The sequence below is a fragment of the Chinchilla lanigera genome, unplaced genomic scaffold (assembly GCF_000276665.1).
Source record: "Chinchilla lanigera isolate Chin_1 unplaced genomic scaffold, ChiLan1.0 scaffold00006, whole genome shotgun sequence".
NCBI classification, from domain to species: domain Eukaryota; kingdom Metazoa; phylum Chordata; class Mammalia; order Rodentia; family Chinchillidae; genus Chinchilla; species Chinchilla lanigera.
In genome coordinates this window covers 36,730,919-36,748,050 of record NW_004955407.1, presented here as the reverse complement: position 1 = coordinate 36,748,050, position 17,132 = coordinate 36,730,919, and the positions used below count along the sequence as shown (strand labels likewise).

At 47.1% G+C, this 17,132-nt stretch overlaps 1 protein-coding gene across 1 annotated transcript in view; it reads left to right on the top strand.

Moving 5' to 3' along the window:
* The window catches only part of Kcnj6 (potassium channel, inwardly rectifying subfamily J, member 6), a 253,137-nt gene that overhangs the window by 175,910 nt on the left and 60,095 nt on the right, over window positions 1-17,132 (top strand). The window contains exon 3 of the mRNA XM_005375756.2: window positions 8,571-9,491. Within this exon, the coding sequence (XP_005375813.1) occupies window positions 8,571-9,491 (921 nt within the window). The remainder of the gene's footprint in view (window positions 1-8,570; window positions 9,492-17,132) is intronic.

The following is a 17,132-nucleotide window of genomic DNA, read 5'->3' as shown; positions in this document are numbered from 1 at the left end:
GGCGTCAGCGCTCAAAGTCGGGCATCAGCAGGGCCACGCTCCTCTCGGAAGCCGAGAATCCTTCTCCGCCCCTTCTCCGTCCCTCCCAGCTCAGTGGCGGCCGTCTCCCCGGGGCAGTCCTGCCTCTGTCGCCACACCCTGTTCTCCTCTGTGTCTGAGAGGGTGTCTCGGCAGGCTGGGGGCCCCACCCAACCCAGTATGGTCTCGGCTTGGTCCTAACCCCAACTGCATCTGCACGGGCCCTAGTCCCAAACAAGGTCGCGATCGAGGCTGCAGGTGGACCTGGACTGGGGGAGCTGCTCCTCCTCCAGGGCACAGCAGCCCCATTTCCAGGTACCCCCTTCAGTACCTCTCTGAATTGCACTAGGTTTTGCAAAACAGAAATAGCTTTTCATTTCCTGCTGGGTTTTTAGATGATAGGAACATATTAAGGGAAAATTTAAATATAGAAAAATTGAAAAAGAAAGCAAAAACACCCACACAAACTTACAACCCAGAGATGGATTAAAAATTATATTTTGGAGAACGTTCTTACACACACACACACACACACACACTCACAAGCATACCCACACGACTGTAAGAAAGCGATATATGCAAAGTAGACCATATGTTGCTAATTCTGCTTTTCCCCTTAACCCTACCATACAGATTGATTCCCTGGGTCACCAACACACACACACACACTCAGTCATAGGTGCTGGGGGCCTGCCTATGTGTAGCAAGTGCTGTTCCTGGGGTCTGGGCTCCATCAGTGAATAAACAGGTAGAGGTACAGTTGGACACTCACCCGTCTGACAGGGGCAGAGAGAGAAAACAGCTACAGTACATAATTTCTACAATGGAGACCCAAACAGAAGCCAAGAGCAGTGCAAAGCAGGGTGACCACACAGCGGTAGCAATGTTAAATGAAAGCCTCCTGGCAAAGGTGGTCTTTGCAGCGTGTGGAAGAGCTCAGGTGACTGAAAAATCATTTTTAATGACCACAGCACACTCCTCGGATTGTGGCTACAGCAGTATGTCTCATCGGGCTCTGAGCTTGGACACTGCAGTGAATTTTTCAGTTCTGTGGAAGAAACTGTAGGACATCCCCTACCTACATGGTTTATGAGCATTTGCGAAAGTAATTCCTCAGAATACCGGTCTAGACCCTGAATTACTAACCCAAGGTACATACTCTGCTAAGTGATGCACCTACCATTCCCCTGGCTTCTTGGAAGACTGTTATTTAATGCACTGTTAAACCTATGCCTTAAAAACCCCAGCCCCTGCATGCTGCAGTTGCTGTAGGTCTTTAATTTTGCTACTCTTAGGGTAAAACATGACTTTATTTGCAATGCTCTTAGTTGTCTTTTCCTATTTTTTAGCTACGTGCATTTCTTCCCTCAGAAACTGCTTACTCATTTTCTCTGATCGTTTTCTATCAGGCTACTTATTACTTTTGTAAATGGGGAACATACATGTCACATTTCCCAAATGTGTTTTTCCTGGTTTAACTTCTTACTTTCTTTATCCACGCATTTAAATTTCATAGATTGTCAAAAAAAATATATCAGTCTTTTTAAATAGTTTCTGGATTTCTGTCATGTCTTTAAAAAAGGCTTTCTCAACTAGGGATTACTTTTAAAAATATATCTTCTACTTCTGCGGTTTTATTTTTGCATTTGAACTCCTGCTTGGAATTTACTGTGACATAAGGGATAAAGGACTCGTCACATCATTTTTCTTCCAAGTGGGCCACGAGTTGTCCACCGCACCTGGGGATGAGGACCCTGCTTGGTGCACCCTGGGCTCCGCCCCTGTGACACCTGGGGCCTGACGGACTCCCAAGCCCCGCCCACGCGGCTGCTGAGCCCCGCCCACGACCCCAAGCCCCGCCCACACTGGCTCTCATGGCTTCCTGCCCGGGGATCTCTCCACCACCTTCCCTTATCCAAATCCCTTTCTCCACCCCTCCTCTGGCTTCGCCTTGGCTTCTGGGGTCTTAATGTAGATGTATTCCAGTCTCTAGATACTCTTCTCCATATTCTCTTCTTTATTCTCTCCTTGCTCTGCACACACACACACACACACACACAAATCCGCTGGAACGCACATGCATTCCCATATTACAGCTTTCTCTCCACCGAAGTGACCTGGTAACTTCTGAATCCTGGGTCCCAGCCAGGCCAGCCCTCAGCCCCAGCCCCACGGGTCTCATGCCCACAGGAGCGCCCACCCGGTGTCTGCAGACTCGAAACCCAGCCAGCCGCACCCGCACGGCTTCCAGGCACGCCAGCTCCTATGCCAACCCACGGCCACCTCTTCCTCCTCCTACCCCAAGCTGCCCCCTGAACCAGCCCCTAGCCCCTGGTTCTTGCTGGCGTCCGTGCTTCTACACCCAGCTTGGCAGCCTAAGGCCCCTGAGCCAGGGCAACCACCGGTAGACTCTTTGCGGGTGAGGGCAGTTTTCCTCTTTTAAGGCTTCCAAGAAGGTTTTTTAACCAGGAAGAAAGCTATGCAGAGAGATCAACATTGATTGAAATGCCTAAAATATTTACTGTCTGGCCCTTTCACAGGAAGCTTTGTCAGCCTTTGCTGCTAATCTATGCTCTAGATTCCCAACACATAAACTATTCGATGGTATCACTGGCCCTCTTCAAAGCTACCTGCTTAGCCTAGGGCAGAGGAGTCACCCCTGTGTAGTCCTCGTCTCTGGCCCATGTGTCTCCACTCCCTCCCTGTGCCTCCTCTTCCAGCAGCACAGAATCGCTGCTGTCCCAACCAAAGCTACGTCATGCCTTCGAGATGGTCCCTTGCTGCTGTCCGTACTTGTCACCTGTCCCCCAGGCTGTGTGCAGCAAGAATTGTGCACTCACTGACCATATCCTTGAGCAAACCCATCCTGCCATCCACCCAAGACACTTAGGTGTGATCTTGCTGATAACCAGCCCAGTGTGCTTTACTTGCCACTGGCTTTTTGTTTCTTTGTTTGTTTTTGTTTTTGATGCTTTTGGTGCAAGTGTTTTTAGGGAGTTTTTGTTATTGTTTTGGTTTGTTTGTCTGTTTTGAGACAAGGTCTTGCTATGCAATTCAGGCTGGCCTTGAACTCACTATGTAGCTCAGGCTGGCCTTGAACTCACAGCAATCCTCCTGCTTCAGCCTCCCAGGTGCTGGGATTGCAGGTGCGTGCCACCATACCTGGCACCTTGCCTCTGTTTTTACTTTGTGTTTTAACTCATTGCATACTTCTGACCATGGGAAATTGCTTCCCAAGAAACCTTCTGGGAACTTAGTAATTAATCTCATACAGCAAGAAGTCCCTCATTTTAAATTTCCCCTCTGATAAGTGCTAGAATGAAGTTACAATGTTGTGTTAATTTAGGGAGAGGGAGGGGTAGAAAAAGAAAGAAGTAAAAGAAAAGTAAACCATATCTGGTAAATCATCCAGGGACTCTCAGTAGCATGAGAACTGTTTGAGTGGGTCATATTGTGGTGAAGCATGCATAAATTACACCTTTTTAACTATTTGAAGTGTACAGTGCAATGACATTGAGTGCATTCATAATACGGTGGAATCATCACCACTTCCCATTTCCAGAACTTTTTATGACCCCAAACAAACAACTGTCCATTTCCTTTTTCCCAGCGCTGGAGAACTATTCTACATTCCAACTCTGTGAATGCACTCCATTCTAGGCTCCTCATAAGTAGTATCATATACTTGCCCTTTTGTGTGTTTTATTTCGCTTAGCATAATGTCTTCAGGGTTCATCCATACTGTAGCATGTGTCAAAATTTCCTTCCTTTTTAAAGTTGCATAATATTCCAATGTTATGTATAAACTGTGAATAATACTTTTATGGACATTGGTATGCCAGCATCTACTTCAGGTTCTGCTTTCAGTTCTTTCAGGTGTGCACCTAGAAGTGATGATTCTAACGTCTTGAGAAATCAATATACTGTCTTGCGTAGTGGCTGTACCATGTTTATATTCTTACTGGCAAAGCACCAGTGTTCCAATTTCCCTATGTCTCACTAACACTTGTTTTTTTTCCTTTCTTTTTATTTTTTGTAATAGTCATCCCTTTGGGTATGAATTGGTTTCTCATTATGGTTTTTGATTTGCATTTTACTAATGGAGAGTGATGTAGAACATCTTTTCATGGATGGGCTTGTTGGCCACTTGTGTGTCTTCTTTGGAGAAATATCTACTTAGTCTTTTGCCTATTTCTGTGTAGGTTGTGTTTTTTTAATTTGCAGGAGTTCTTTATATATGTTGGCTATTAATCCTGCATCAGATATATGATTGGAAAATATTGTGTCCCATTCTGTGCGTTTCTTACCATGCATTGCTCATCTTTGATGAGGAAGAAGCCATGTTTTGTGTCTTAAGGGTGCCTAAGGGCTCTGTCAGGACCACTGAAATTGAACTCAGCACCACAGGAAGGTCGCATCTGTCCCCTTCTTGCAGGTCTCTGTGACAGCCTCCTGAGAACCCCAGGCTCCCTGACTCTCTCTATTTCTGGGTCCAGCCAGCCCACCACAGGGACAGTGACTCACCCTGCCCTGTGTGCCCTGCCCTCAGTGGCCACACAGACACAGACACACAGACACACACACACACACACACACACACACACACACACGTATTCTGCATTTCCACCTCTCCTTGCTAACAGTCTAGACAAGGGTCCTGCAGAGTTTATTGACAATTTTCCTGGACTCAGGTCAAACAAGTGTCTGTTTTTGAATTACCAGGCCTATGGGATGAGATGCCTTCAGATCAAATACTTTGCTTAGCTTCTGGTGTGATAAAAGTTTTAAATCAGACATCAGAAAGGTGTATCAGTGTGTCATTTGAAAATTCCTGTTTTTCTCCTTCTTTTCCTTCTCCTTCTTGTTCTCCTCCTTCTCCTTCTTCTTCTTCTCCTTCTGATTATAGACTAATCATAAATCATTCCAGAAAATTTGGGAAAATAAGGATGGTCAGCAGAATAGTTGAAATCACGCCAGCCCCCTCCCACTCAGAACTGCCTGCTCACGTGTGGGTCCTCTTCCTTCCAAGTGTGGACTTCTCACGTGCCTTTAGGGTCTGTCCCGCTTCTCTCAGTTCTTCCACTTGATACTAAAACATCTAAAAGTGTTATCCGAGCCCTTCTTGGCTTCTGGATGTTTTTCCTGCAGAATCCGTACACAGGTTGAAATACTGGGCTTTTCATCGAGGAGACCTGAACACCTACCAGGGTTCTGAGGTGCCCTCCCTGCAGCAAGAGCGCACCTCAAAGGCGACAGCGACACGGTTCCACTGATCTGGGGAACCAGGCTCCTTGCAGCCTGGGGCCATGTCGTTGTTCCTTCTTACAAGTCAGATTTCAGCACTAGGCTCTCATACCTTAGCTACTGCTTTCTAAGCTCACCAGCTTTCTATCAGAGACAGAGATCAAAAAGAAAGAAAAAAGCCCGAGAGAGAAGGGAAGAAATTCAAAACCTCAGCCTTCTTCACAGGCCTGTGCCAATGCTGAGCCAAAATCTAAAGAAGCAACTCTCAAGTCAAAACAGTGACCCAGACTCTGGCCCATTCCTCTTGCCCCTTTGCACATCCACCCAGCACTTCCCGTTAGCAGGGCACATCCGCTCCTCTGCTTTCTCTGTCGTTAAACTCCCTGCAGGACGCTGGAGGTGTCGGGCAGCCACACGGCCACTGCACATGGCGGCTGAGGGTCAGGAATGTTCTTGCAGAGGAGAGAGGGGGGTAACAAGGTGTCCTCAGTTGGTCAAGCATGGTGGTGCTGTAATCCCAGCACTCAGGAGGATCACTGTGAGTTCAAGGCCAGCCTGGGCTACCATAGTAAGTTCAAGGTCAGCCTGAAGAGGAGGCACTGCCCGTGGCTGGCACCTACCATGGCCCTTGCTCCTTGCCCAGGGGTCCTGCTGAGACTCGACACAGTCAGGAAGCACTGCACTCCTCTCTGTCGTGGCCACACACCCAGCCCTCCCCACTCCCAACCCTCTCCTCCCGGCTGACTGCCCATCTCCAGCGGTGCCGGCCTCTTCTTCTCTGCCATTTCCTCCCATGTGTGTTTTCTCAAAAGCCTCTGCTTGTCCCTTCTCGGTCAGCCCTGGCTTCTAGACAGACACTGCCCCAGGTTCTTCACCTCTTGATCCCAGTATCCCCCACAGCAGGGGACAAAGGAGTACAGAGGGGGCACAGACAGTGTTTTGGACTTCGGCAAAGAAAGACATGTCCCACTCCTGATGGGCCAGGAGTCGGTCAGGTGGCCACTCTGAGTGCAAAGAGGATGGGACATGGTCAGCACACACACACATGCACACACACACACACACACACACACGTGCACACACGCACACGAGGAATGGGGCTGGGCACCTGCAGGTAGCGCCCCCAGGCTGCCCAGTGTGCCATCACCACTCATTCTTTAGCCTTTTAGACAGGTTCCTCCAGCCCAGACAGACAGACGCCTGCAGCTTCAAGTTTGCAGTTGAACCAGAAAATGAGAGGAAAACAGCTTCACCCTGCAGGTAGAAGGGAGACAGGGACAAGATTTCCTCCCTACTATTTTTTAAAACAGGAAATATTGGTGAAGACTGTCAAGAAGCAGTTAATCTAACAAATATTCTTCTCTCGCTTAAGGAATCAGAGAAGCATAAGCTCAGGGTGGCTTTGCACTCTCAGACCTGAGAAGGCCAGGTATGGCCTCGGCCTGTAGGATGCCTCAGACTCTGCAGACAAGGCCTCCCCAGCCTCGCAGAGCTGGGCCCCGGTAGTCACTGTGGGAGGACACCTGTTTAGAGACAATTTAGGGCAGAATTAGGAGTGGGAGCTTGGGCGTGACTATGCAGGATCGAAAACACCCGTCCCGTAGGGGTGCTGGCAGTGGGCAGGGAGAGGACCCTCTATCCGCATACCCCTCCTGCCTGCAGCCCGTCTCTGCTCTCTTCCTCTCCTGCCTGGACATCTCTTCTAAGGATTTATCCATTTACAAATGCAGGCTGTTGACAGCAAAGATCTAAAAGTCCAAGCTATCAAACCACACCGCAGACCCTGCAGCCCAGATGCCTTCTGTCCCTTGGGCTGAAACATAAGAATAGATCAATGCAATTGATTTGCAAGATGACTTGGTACCTTTCTAGTCTCACCCCTGGCCGTTGTCTTCATGTGTAAAGAATGCGCTATCACCAGATGTCCTTTCTCCTTTAATCAACAAAGAGCATGGTTACTGCAGAGTTGACGCAGAGCACAGGCAAAGGAATGAGAGCATGGAGGAAGGAACTGCTTCTAAAACTTTTAGAAGCCCTAAAATTATTGGCTAGACAAGTAATTTCATACAGTGGCTTATACACATTTAATAGCAGAATCAGTCAGAAAGTTCCCTTTGCACTCATATTCTAAGGGAGCTTTCCTAATGCACCGTTAACTAACAATTATGGCCAGGATTTATCTTGATGACCATCAGAAAGAAAATAACCACGCCCCAAATTGCAGGCGCTACATGTTGAGGCAGAAACCAAATCAAATGTGAGAACATACAAAAAGAGAAAGCACATTTCTTCATTTCTTTACCCATTTTTTCAACCTTGGTATTGAATCAATCGTTACAGTACAACATATGCATATTTCCCAACAAAAAGTAGAAAATGTTTAAGTCCCAATTAACATGTAAAAATCCTGCTCAAAATTCTTACCCTAAAAATTAAAGGGGAACAATTTATTACTAAAGGTATTTATTGCCTGTCATTTCACACAAGCACATGTCACATATGTGGTTTTGTTTAACCTCATAGCAACCTTGTGAACTGGGCTAGCGAGCATTTATTTGGTAAATGGCTTCCACATACTGGATGGCTTAAACAACAGACATTTATTTTTTCAGTTCTGTTCTGGAAGCCAAAATCCAAGAGGATTGGTTTCTGGCCTTTCTTCTTGGGTTGCACATGGCTGCTTTCCCACTGCGTCTCACATGACCTCCGCTTTGCATAGGTCCACCCAAGGTCTCTTCTTCCTCTTCTAAGGGCATGCATCCTTTTAGAGTAGAGGCCCACTTTCTCAACCCGCACTTATCTCCCTAAAAGCCTCCACCTCCAAACACAATCACACGGGAGGTTGCGCCTCTAACCTGTGGGTGAGGGACACGGTTTAGCTCACAGCAGTAGGTCAAAGAGCCAACTGTGGCTAAGTGGGGGAGCCAAGCCCCTCACAACCCCAGGAGGTCCTCTTTGAGAAGCCCGTTGCCTCTCCTATGCCATAGCATCTCAGACAGGGGACAAGCATCTGGCCATCAGAACTCACTCAGTGGAAGCTGCTATCAGAGAGAGACTGTCACAGCAGGGAGTTCCAGCCTTTTGGGCCGGGTGGGGATGGACTTGCACAAGCTAGATCATGATTCACAATCCTGCAAGCCGGCCAGAGGCCCAACCAGATGGCATCCAATAAACGTGCCTTTGTTCACCCTGTTCACAGCTACATACCTGGTATGCGGTTTCACTGTCATTTACAATGTGTGCAGTTCTGTTGTTCCCAAAGAGAAGCGTTTCATCCTGTTTTTCTTTTCTCTTCCTCAAACCACCAGCTAACGTCCTGGAGGGCGACTCCATGGATCAGGATGTGGAGAGCCCCGTGGCCATTCACCAGCCAAAGTTGCCTAAGCAGGCCAGAGACGACCTGCCGAGACACATCAGCCGGGACCGGACCAAAAGGAAAATCCAGAGGTACGTGAGGAAAGATGGGAAGTGCAATGTACACCACGGCAACGTGCGGGAGACCTACCGCTACCTGACCGACATCTTCACCACCTTGGTAGACCTCAAGTGGAGGTTCAACCTGCTCATCTTCGTCATGGTTTACACAGTGACATGGCTCTTTTTTGGAATGATCTGGTGGCTAATCGCCTACATCCGAGGAGACATGGACCACATAGAGGACTCCTCATGGACTCCCTGTGTCACCAACCTCAACGGGTTCGTCTCTGCTTTTTTATTCTCCATAGAGACAGAAACCACCATTGGGTATGGCTACCGGGTCATCACGGATAAGTGCCCAGAGGGAATTATTCTCCTCTTAATCCAGTCTGTGCTGGGATCCATTGTCAATGCATTCATGGTGGGATGCATGTTTGTAAAAATATCACAACCCAAGAAGAGGGCAGAGACCCTGGTCTTTTCCACGCATGCGGTGATCTCCATGCGGGATGGGAAACTGTGCCTGATGTTCCGGGTGGGGGACCTTAGGAATTCCCACATTGTGGAGGCCTCCATCAGGGCCAAGCTGATCAAATCCAAACAGACTTCGGAAGGGGAGTTCATCCCCCTGAACCAGACGGACATCAACGTGGGGTACTACACGGGGGACGACCGGCTGTTTCTGGTGTCACCGCTGATCATTAGCCACGAAATTAACCAACAGAGTCCTTTCTGGGAGATCTCCAAAGCCCAGCTGCCTAAAGAGGAACTGGAAATTGTGGTCATCTTAGAAGGAATGGTGGAAGCCACAGGTAAGACAGGCTCAGTCCTGAGTTATCTGTGGGTTAAATGCTCATTTTAAACGGTCAGATGGTCTTACTTACTACACGACACAGGATATGGACACTGTCCCTGCTTCAGGAAATGGTATGTCTGTGTGTCTTATAATCTGAAGTGTATTCACCAAGAAGTCTAACCACTGAGCTTTTAGGATGCCCTTAGAAAATGAATGAATGCTCAGTGAAAAAGAGCACCTTATATATACATTTTTTTGTTTTGTTTTGTTTTTTGTTTTTTGTTTTTTCTCCGGTACCGGGAACCGAACTCACGACCTTGCGCTTGCCAGGCAGGCGCTTGGCCGCTGAGCTAAATCCCCAGCCCCGCACCTTATATATTTTAAATTTCCAAATATTTACTTAAATTAAAATTTGATCTGTCCTTAAAGCACTTGTTAAATGGGTTTAAAACATTAATTTAAATACTTGTGGCACTACCAAACCGTGATAAAGAAGTTATGCCATTCAAAACAGCCTAACAGGGGCTGGGATTTAGCTCAGCAGCACAGCACCTACCTCGCAAGCATGAGGTCATGAGTTCAATTCCCAGTACCAGAAAAAAAAACAAACAAAAAGAAAATATGATGTCAAAACAGCCTAACAAATTGCTTTTAATAAAAATGCAATTTTGGCCTTTCTTTGAGAGCTATTTATAAGACATATAGCATTGGTTCATTTCTATACTGGGTATCCCAGCCTCTCTCCACATTCTATTTGCAAAATCCCTGTAGATGTTATATTGCAGATCCAGTTTACAAAAAAACTCCATCCAGGCGTGATAGCACATGCCTATAATCCCAGCACTTGGGAGGCAGGAGCAGGAGAATCGCTACAAGTTTAGGCCAGCCTGCACTACATAGTGAGTTCAAGGCCAGCCTCAACTACATAGTGAGACCTTGGCTCAAAATAAACAGAACAGCTCTAGCAGAAAAGAAAAATATTAATGGTCCATGCGCTGACCCTTCTGTTGTTAATGGCACATCGTGGGTGTGTTTGAAGAGCGCTGATCTGTTCCCAGCACAGAGAAAACAGTCTGCTTTTGTTGAAGTCTTCACTCACACCTGAACTTTATACTTGTTCCACAGCCCAACAGCCAAAAAAAAGTTCTGCCCATATTTATCTGTGAGACCCCACAAAACAGAGCAGAGCCATAAACTTGACTCAAGCTAACAGTAATGCCTTCCAGGAAGAGCATAAACAGAACTCGAAATCATTCCTGCCTTTACTGTCCTCAGTTCTCACTAGTCATATCTCTTGTTTACCGTCTGTCCCATGTTTTTAAGACTTTAACCTGAGGCTCTGGTTGGCTTACAGCACCTGAAAATCCTTGTTTACAAGACAGACCCAGCGTCTGCATCAACCTGAACCGAGTCCCCCAACCTCAGCCACCCCTTTCAAAGGACAGTCCTGGTCTCATGTTTCTGTCTCCCTGTAGCAAGAGGCAAAGCCACAGCCTCTACTAAATTTCTCTTATGGTGCTGTACATTTTTGCAACAAGTTCTGGGAAAAGTAAAGGACTGCAAGGAGCTCAGTGATGGGAGCAATTTCCTTTCCACAAAAGCAACCTGACCTTAAATAATCACAGCACACTGTCAGCCCTCGGGCTCCTTGGAAGGGCACCCGCGGATTCCACATCCTCAAGTTCAACCAGCTACGCGGCTCTTCAATCAGACCCTCCCTGCAAAGACCCCCATAGGACGCAGGAAGGCCAGTGTGCAGATCTTGTTCCGGTGTCTGAGCTCAGGAAGGACCTGGAGGAGATGGCTGTGGTAGGATCTCAGCTTTGAATCTCACGCCCGGAGCTTTCTGCGCTCCCTCGAGCCAAAGCTCTCCACCACAGAGCCAAAGCATTTCTTGAACATATCTGTGTTGAGCATTTGCTGGCTTTTTTTCTTGTCATTATTTCTTAAACCATACAGAAAACTGTTTACATCGTATTTGCAGGGTATTAGGTGTTCTAAGGAATCTTGGATCTCAGGAGTATACTGGGCCATTTTGTATAAGGAAGTCAGGCACCTCAGGTTGGGGTATGGTGGGGAGTTCTGGACTCCATCCTCCATGACTTCTGAGGGGTCAGTGCATGTTTATTTCACATCCACCCGAGACCCAGTCCCAGCACTGTGGTACGTGCTTGCGGCATGAAACTATGTTAGGAAAACTGACAGAGCAATAGCTGCCTTCTGTGCTATGGAATAAGACCAGGACTTAGGGAGCCCCTTATTTTTGAAAGACTTCTTTCTGCATTTTAAACCCTATTGTAAAATACTAAGTACTGCCGGTGTTAACACGGTGACCCGGACCTTGATCTTGGTGTCTAATTGTGTAGGGCAGAGGAATAAGGCGTCGCTTGTGCAGGGAGCTTGTCTTGTGCTGACAGTCCCGAAACTTCTCCAGCCTGGACTGAGCACAGGGACTCTGGGTCCCCCTAGTGGTGCCTGTGGAGCTGCAGCCTCCGGCGGTGTTCACCAACTGCTCGCCTCGCGTCTCTCAGATCAAACCCACCCTGTAAAGACCCCCATAGGCTGCAGCGAGGCCAGTGAGCTGTGCCCGAGCTCAGGAAGGACCTGGAGGAGATGGCTCTGGTAGGATCTCCGCTTCGAATCACACGCCCAGAGCTTTCTGCGCTCCCTCAAGCCAAAGCCTTAGCTCGAGAAATCAGTGTATCTGGAGTTAGCAGTCATCTTCGGGATGCCCCAGTGGGAATTCTCCCTGGACGGCCCTGTCTCCCTGATGACAGCGTGGAAAGAGTGAGACTGCAGAGCGAGGAACAGCGTTTCCTTGGTGATGAACAGGAATCCTTGCCTCCAGGCACTCACTGACCTTTCCTCAGCCTTCTTAGGGAAAACTTACCCATTGCCAGCAAAAAGCATCAAAGCTCTGACCCCAGCCCTTTGGAATAAGCAGCCACTATCGATTTCCTTTAAAGGGCCGGGGAGAGACCAATAGTTTTCTCATTCCTGGAAAATGGAAGTGGGTGTTCCAGGAAACACACTGCTGGGATCCTGAGGTGTTTGGGACCCCTCCTGTCTGTCCCTTCCTCCGGAGATTCCTGCAGTTCAGAACCTCTACCAAAGTTGATCTCTTAAACTGCAGCCAATTCTTTTTCTTTGTGAATGAAAATCACAACTGGGGTTTATGGGCCTTAAACAGGCTGTTAGGGAGGAAGAAAAAGCTTCAATGTGTCAAAACTGGAGGAAAAATAATGTGGACCAAAGGCACACTGGAGGAAAACAAATTCACAAAGATGTAATCCTCGTGATGCTGGATTGGAAATCAGGAGCGTGACAACCCCAAGCTGACAAAGAAACAGCTTCTGCCATACTGGTTATTTCTTTCCAGATGTCTCTGATGACCTTAAGTGGCTTGTGGAGTGTTCTAGATTGGGGACCCCTTCCACAGTGAGTGCCTGCGGCATCCTGGGCACCATACATGCATCGTGTGGGCACAAGGCAACCTCGATCTGGTGTCTCCTGGAGACCCGGGGTGTCCTGCCATAGGTTGACCTTGTGGGTGGGGTGCAGTACCAGCTGGTGGGTGCTCTGTGGTGCCTTGTATTCCAATGCCAGCAGCATCTCAGAGTAAGATAAGTGAGCCCCTTCAAGGCAAGACCCAACCCTCGCCCACCCTCTTGCCTTGAAGGATCTCGTAGCAGACAGACCGACACCTTTCTAGGACAGACCACATCCTAGGGATGGCTTCCTCTTGGCCCTGCCTAAAGTCAGAGGGATATTTGCGGTGACCTCCCAAGAACCTTCCCATCATGTGATTCTATTTTTGAAAATGAATCAAACCCTGGAAAATTCTGACACCGCCACCAAGGCATCCAGGAGCTGGCCCAGTCTCATCTGCAAATATATTTTTACAGGGGGCCCGCTCCTGACACATGGGCAATTTTGAGATAGCGATGTTTACAGAAGGTTTCGTAGCTACGTAAACAAACATGCTCAGCAGCTGCGGCAAGTGCGCGTTAAAATAGTAAAGCATTCATATAGACGGTTATTTATAGAGGGCAAATGGGCCTCGGGGCGGGATGGCAGCTACACAGAGCTGGGCCCACTGCCAGACTGCCCCTTGCCAGAGCCTCTCTGATTGATGAACTTCCATATTTACCCCCAGCGATTATGCAGTTATAAAAGCAGCCCTGCCCTGCACCCTGGCAAAGGCACCTCAGTAGGATGAGCTCCCACCCACCCCGTAAGCCTTTTAGGATTTTTATGCTTTTTTATTATGGGACCTATGAACACAGAAATGGACCAAATAATATTATCAACCCCTGGATACTCCTTACTCCATTCGCATCACTGTCAATTCATGGTCAAAAATGTTTCATCTACATCCTCAGTCATTAGCTTCCTCAAGCATAGCACTTTCTCTGCGAATATTTCAGGGAGTGTCTTTACAAGATAAAGACTCGTGAAAACACAGCTATGATACTGTCTGGACAGCTGAAATAATTACCTAATGGTTTCTATCTTATAATCCAATGTCCATTCAGTGTTCAGACTTCCAGCTGTCTCATAAACGCCATAAGTTTGGGGGTTTTCGTTGTTGTTGGCAGTCTGCTTGTTTGAAATGGGGTCCAAATAAGGTTAACACAGTGTAAATGGGTGAGATCTCTTGCAAGCCTCTCAGTCCGTGATTGCCCCTTCCAACTCTGATTTCTTCTTTCCTGATGAGGATTTTTCTCATAGAGAACTTGAGAAAAATTCAACATTGCATAGAAAACTGGGGGAAGTAGAGGATGGGATGGAACCATCTTAATGAAATGTACCAGACAACACTTCACATGGGCCCTGGACATGGTGGGTTCTCATTGGTAGATTCCACAACCAAGGAGTGAAAATAATTAAAGAAAAAAAGTACATCTGTACTGAACACACAGAGGCTTTTTTTCTTACCATTATTTCCTGAATAGCACAGTACAACAACTATTTACAGAACATTGCAATGTATTTGGTAGTGTAAACAATGTAGAGATGATGTGAAGTATACAGGAAGATGTGTATAGGTTGTATGCAAATTCCATGCAGTTTTACTTAAGGGACTTGAGCATCAATGGATTTCCACATCTGCAGGAGTCCTAGGATAAGTCCCTGTGGCTTTCAAGGGACAAGGACATAGACAAGGAAGCAGGGTGAGGGACCACTAGAAGCTGCTATGCATGAGTCACCCAGGAAACGACTTGTAGACATTGGAAATAGGAGAGGGAGAGCTGTCCTTCACTGTGGGACAGCTTGGTTCTCTCTCTAGCATGGCATCAGCCACATGCAGAGAATTCCATCACACAAATCCCATCATAGATTACTGGACTTTTGCATTGGATGGAATCTTCTCTCAACCCTTGTTTTAGGGATGAGGAGATAGGAGCTCCAAGTTGAAGGCCACTGACTTGGCTGTGGTCAAATAGCTACTAGCAGAGCAGGAACTTGAAGGTCAAGGATCCTGAGGGTGCTGTCCAGAGCTCAAGGCACTGCGCACTATGAGTGCTGTTGGTCCACGAAGATCCTGTAGAAAAATACACCCAGAAAAGACAACCTGTATATGATGTACAGGTGACTGGCATTAAAGTTCTTCTTGTATCACTTTCTCTTTTTCTTCTGTTGGTTTCCAAATGTTACCAGTTTTCTTTACAATTCTTTAGGATTTCATGTGACTTTTTGACAACCACATATTAAAATGAGATGTGCAGCTGAATAGTTCTGAAATCAAAATTAACCATTATCTACAAAACACTCCTAGAAGAATGTGAGGCTGGTAGGTCTCGTTTTCAGGCACCATTTTCCATGGCTGGAATCAAAGTGCCACTCTGCTGTAACAGGGGATGCTGTTATTTTGGAGAGTTTGAAAAATAAGATGTTTGAGTCCTCTTAAGCTGTTTCTAGTAACAAACGTCCATAGCCATTGCAGTTCTCAAATCTTATTTTCTCCTTTTGAGAAGTTACTGCTAATATCTCCATTGGAAAGCCATTATCTCTAGATTTTCCATTTTCTTTAAGAGCTATAAACCAAACTCTCTAGTCTAGGGAAAGAGTTAATTAATAGTACTGGAACTCCTAAGAACTTGGTTAGAAAAGCTTCACTGAAGAATTTTTCTGATAAATCTCTATGTGGAGTTTTTGTTTTAAAAAATTAAAAAAATATGACTATCTTTTTCCTAGGTCAAAATCTACCATTCATTAATATCAAGAAATCTAAATCATCTTTGTTCATTGAGCATTAGGTCAATTCATCTATTCGGGGCTTCCTTTCAAAATATCCACCTCAATTTTAAAAACTGATGATGACACTCCCTATATAGGGTAAGCTCTTCGTAATCAGCACCTGGGGACACTACAGTTCTACTTCACCGAATGGCCTAACAACTTAAGGTTGGGTGTGTAGAGTATAGGTAAGTTTTAAATCTGTCCACCACCTCTTCTGAAAGGGAAAATATGATAGAAGACTTAGCATTGTAATTCAAGCACGATAATATGTGGAGACCTTGATACTTTGCCTTCCAAACTCTGGGACTCTAAATGCCTTCTAAATGCTGAGAAATGTTTAATGGAATTACCACTGCCGCCCAAAGGGATCTGGCTGATGCTTCCTGTGAAGTGGGAACTTCAGCAGGGTTCAGCGAGGTGGAGCAAAGCCTGCGTCTTCTCACGACAGAGCTTTCTGGCAGGGAGTTCAGAGTCAGAATCGATTCTTCCCTTTTAATGTTAAGCTTTAGTTTTTCCTCCCCCCGGGGTTTGTCTGCTGGCCACTCGGTTGTGCCTGGTTGTGCTTGGAGTGGAGCCAGGCCATTTTGGACGGGGTTGGCCAGAGCTGTCAGTGGCCCTGACTCATGATGACACCGAATTGGGAAGAACTGGTGGGCAGGCGCCAAAGGCTCCTATTCACCCAAAATTAAAGTAGGTTTAATACAACTCATTAAGCCAAAGGAGAAATAAAGGAGGTAGGCCTGTATTTTCTTAGGTTACTCAGTAATAGCAACTGTCTACTGGAAGAGGTGTGTGATTTATAGGGAACAAAAACGCTGCTGGCCTGTGCCTCTTGTAGCAGCTCTTGAGAACATACGTGATCCAATATGGGGCGAGAGAGACTTCCAAACCCCGCTCGGGTCCTTCCAGCTTGATTCTTGTGTGTCCACCAAAGGGACCTCAGTGCATATACCCTGGACTGCACACCTTGTCACTGCAAAGCAAGAGGGGGCGTTCATTACATGTGAGGAGGACAGAAGGCTGACTGGCCACCAGCAAACCAGCCCACAAGCAGGGAACAGCAGGAATGGTTCCAACAGCGCCTCCCAGGCCTGTTGCCATGGCTTCCACACAGGGCCATGCCTGGGTTTGGTGAGTCAACTAACTAGCCCCCACTGGAAGTGCCCATCCCTGACATGGAAGAGACTCACTGTGGGCGCTTGGCATTTCCATGTTGGCAAAGCAAGATGTCTGTACTGCCCACGGAAAGGCAGGGTGGCACTGCGGAACTTCCTTCCGGGAGTGCAATCTGATACGTGCTGCACAAGGGGCATCGTGACAGTGACCACTCCTAGCCTAGGACACTAGTGGCCCATTGGAGAGGAGCAGGCTGCATGCCGGATGTTCTGCACACTTGCCTTTGGGGCATGTGTCA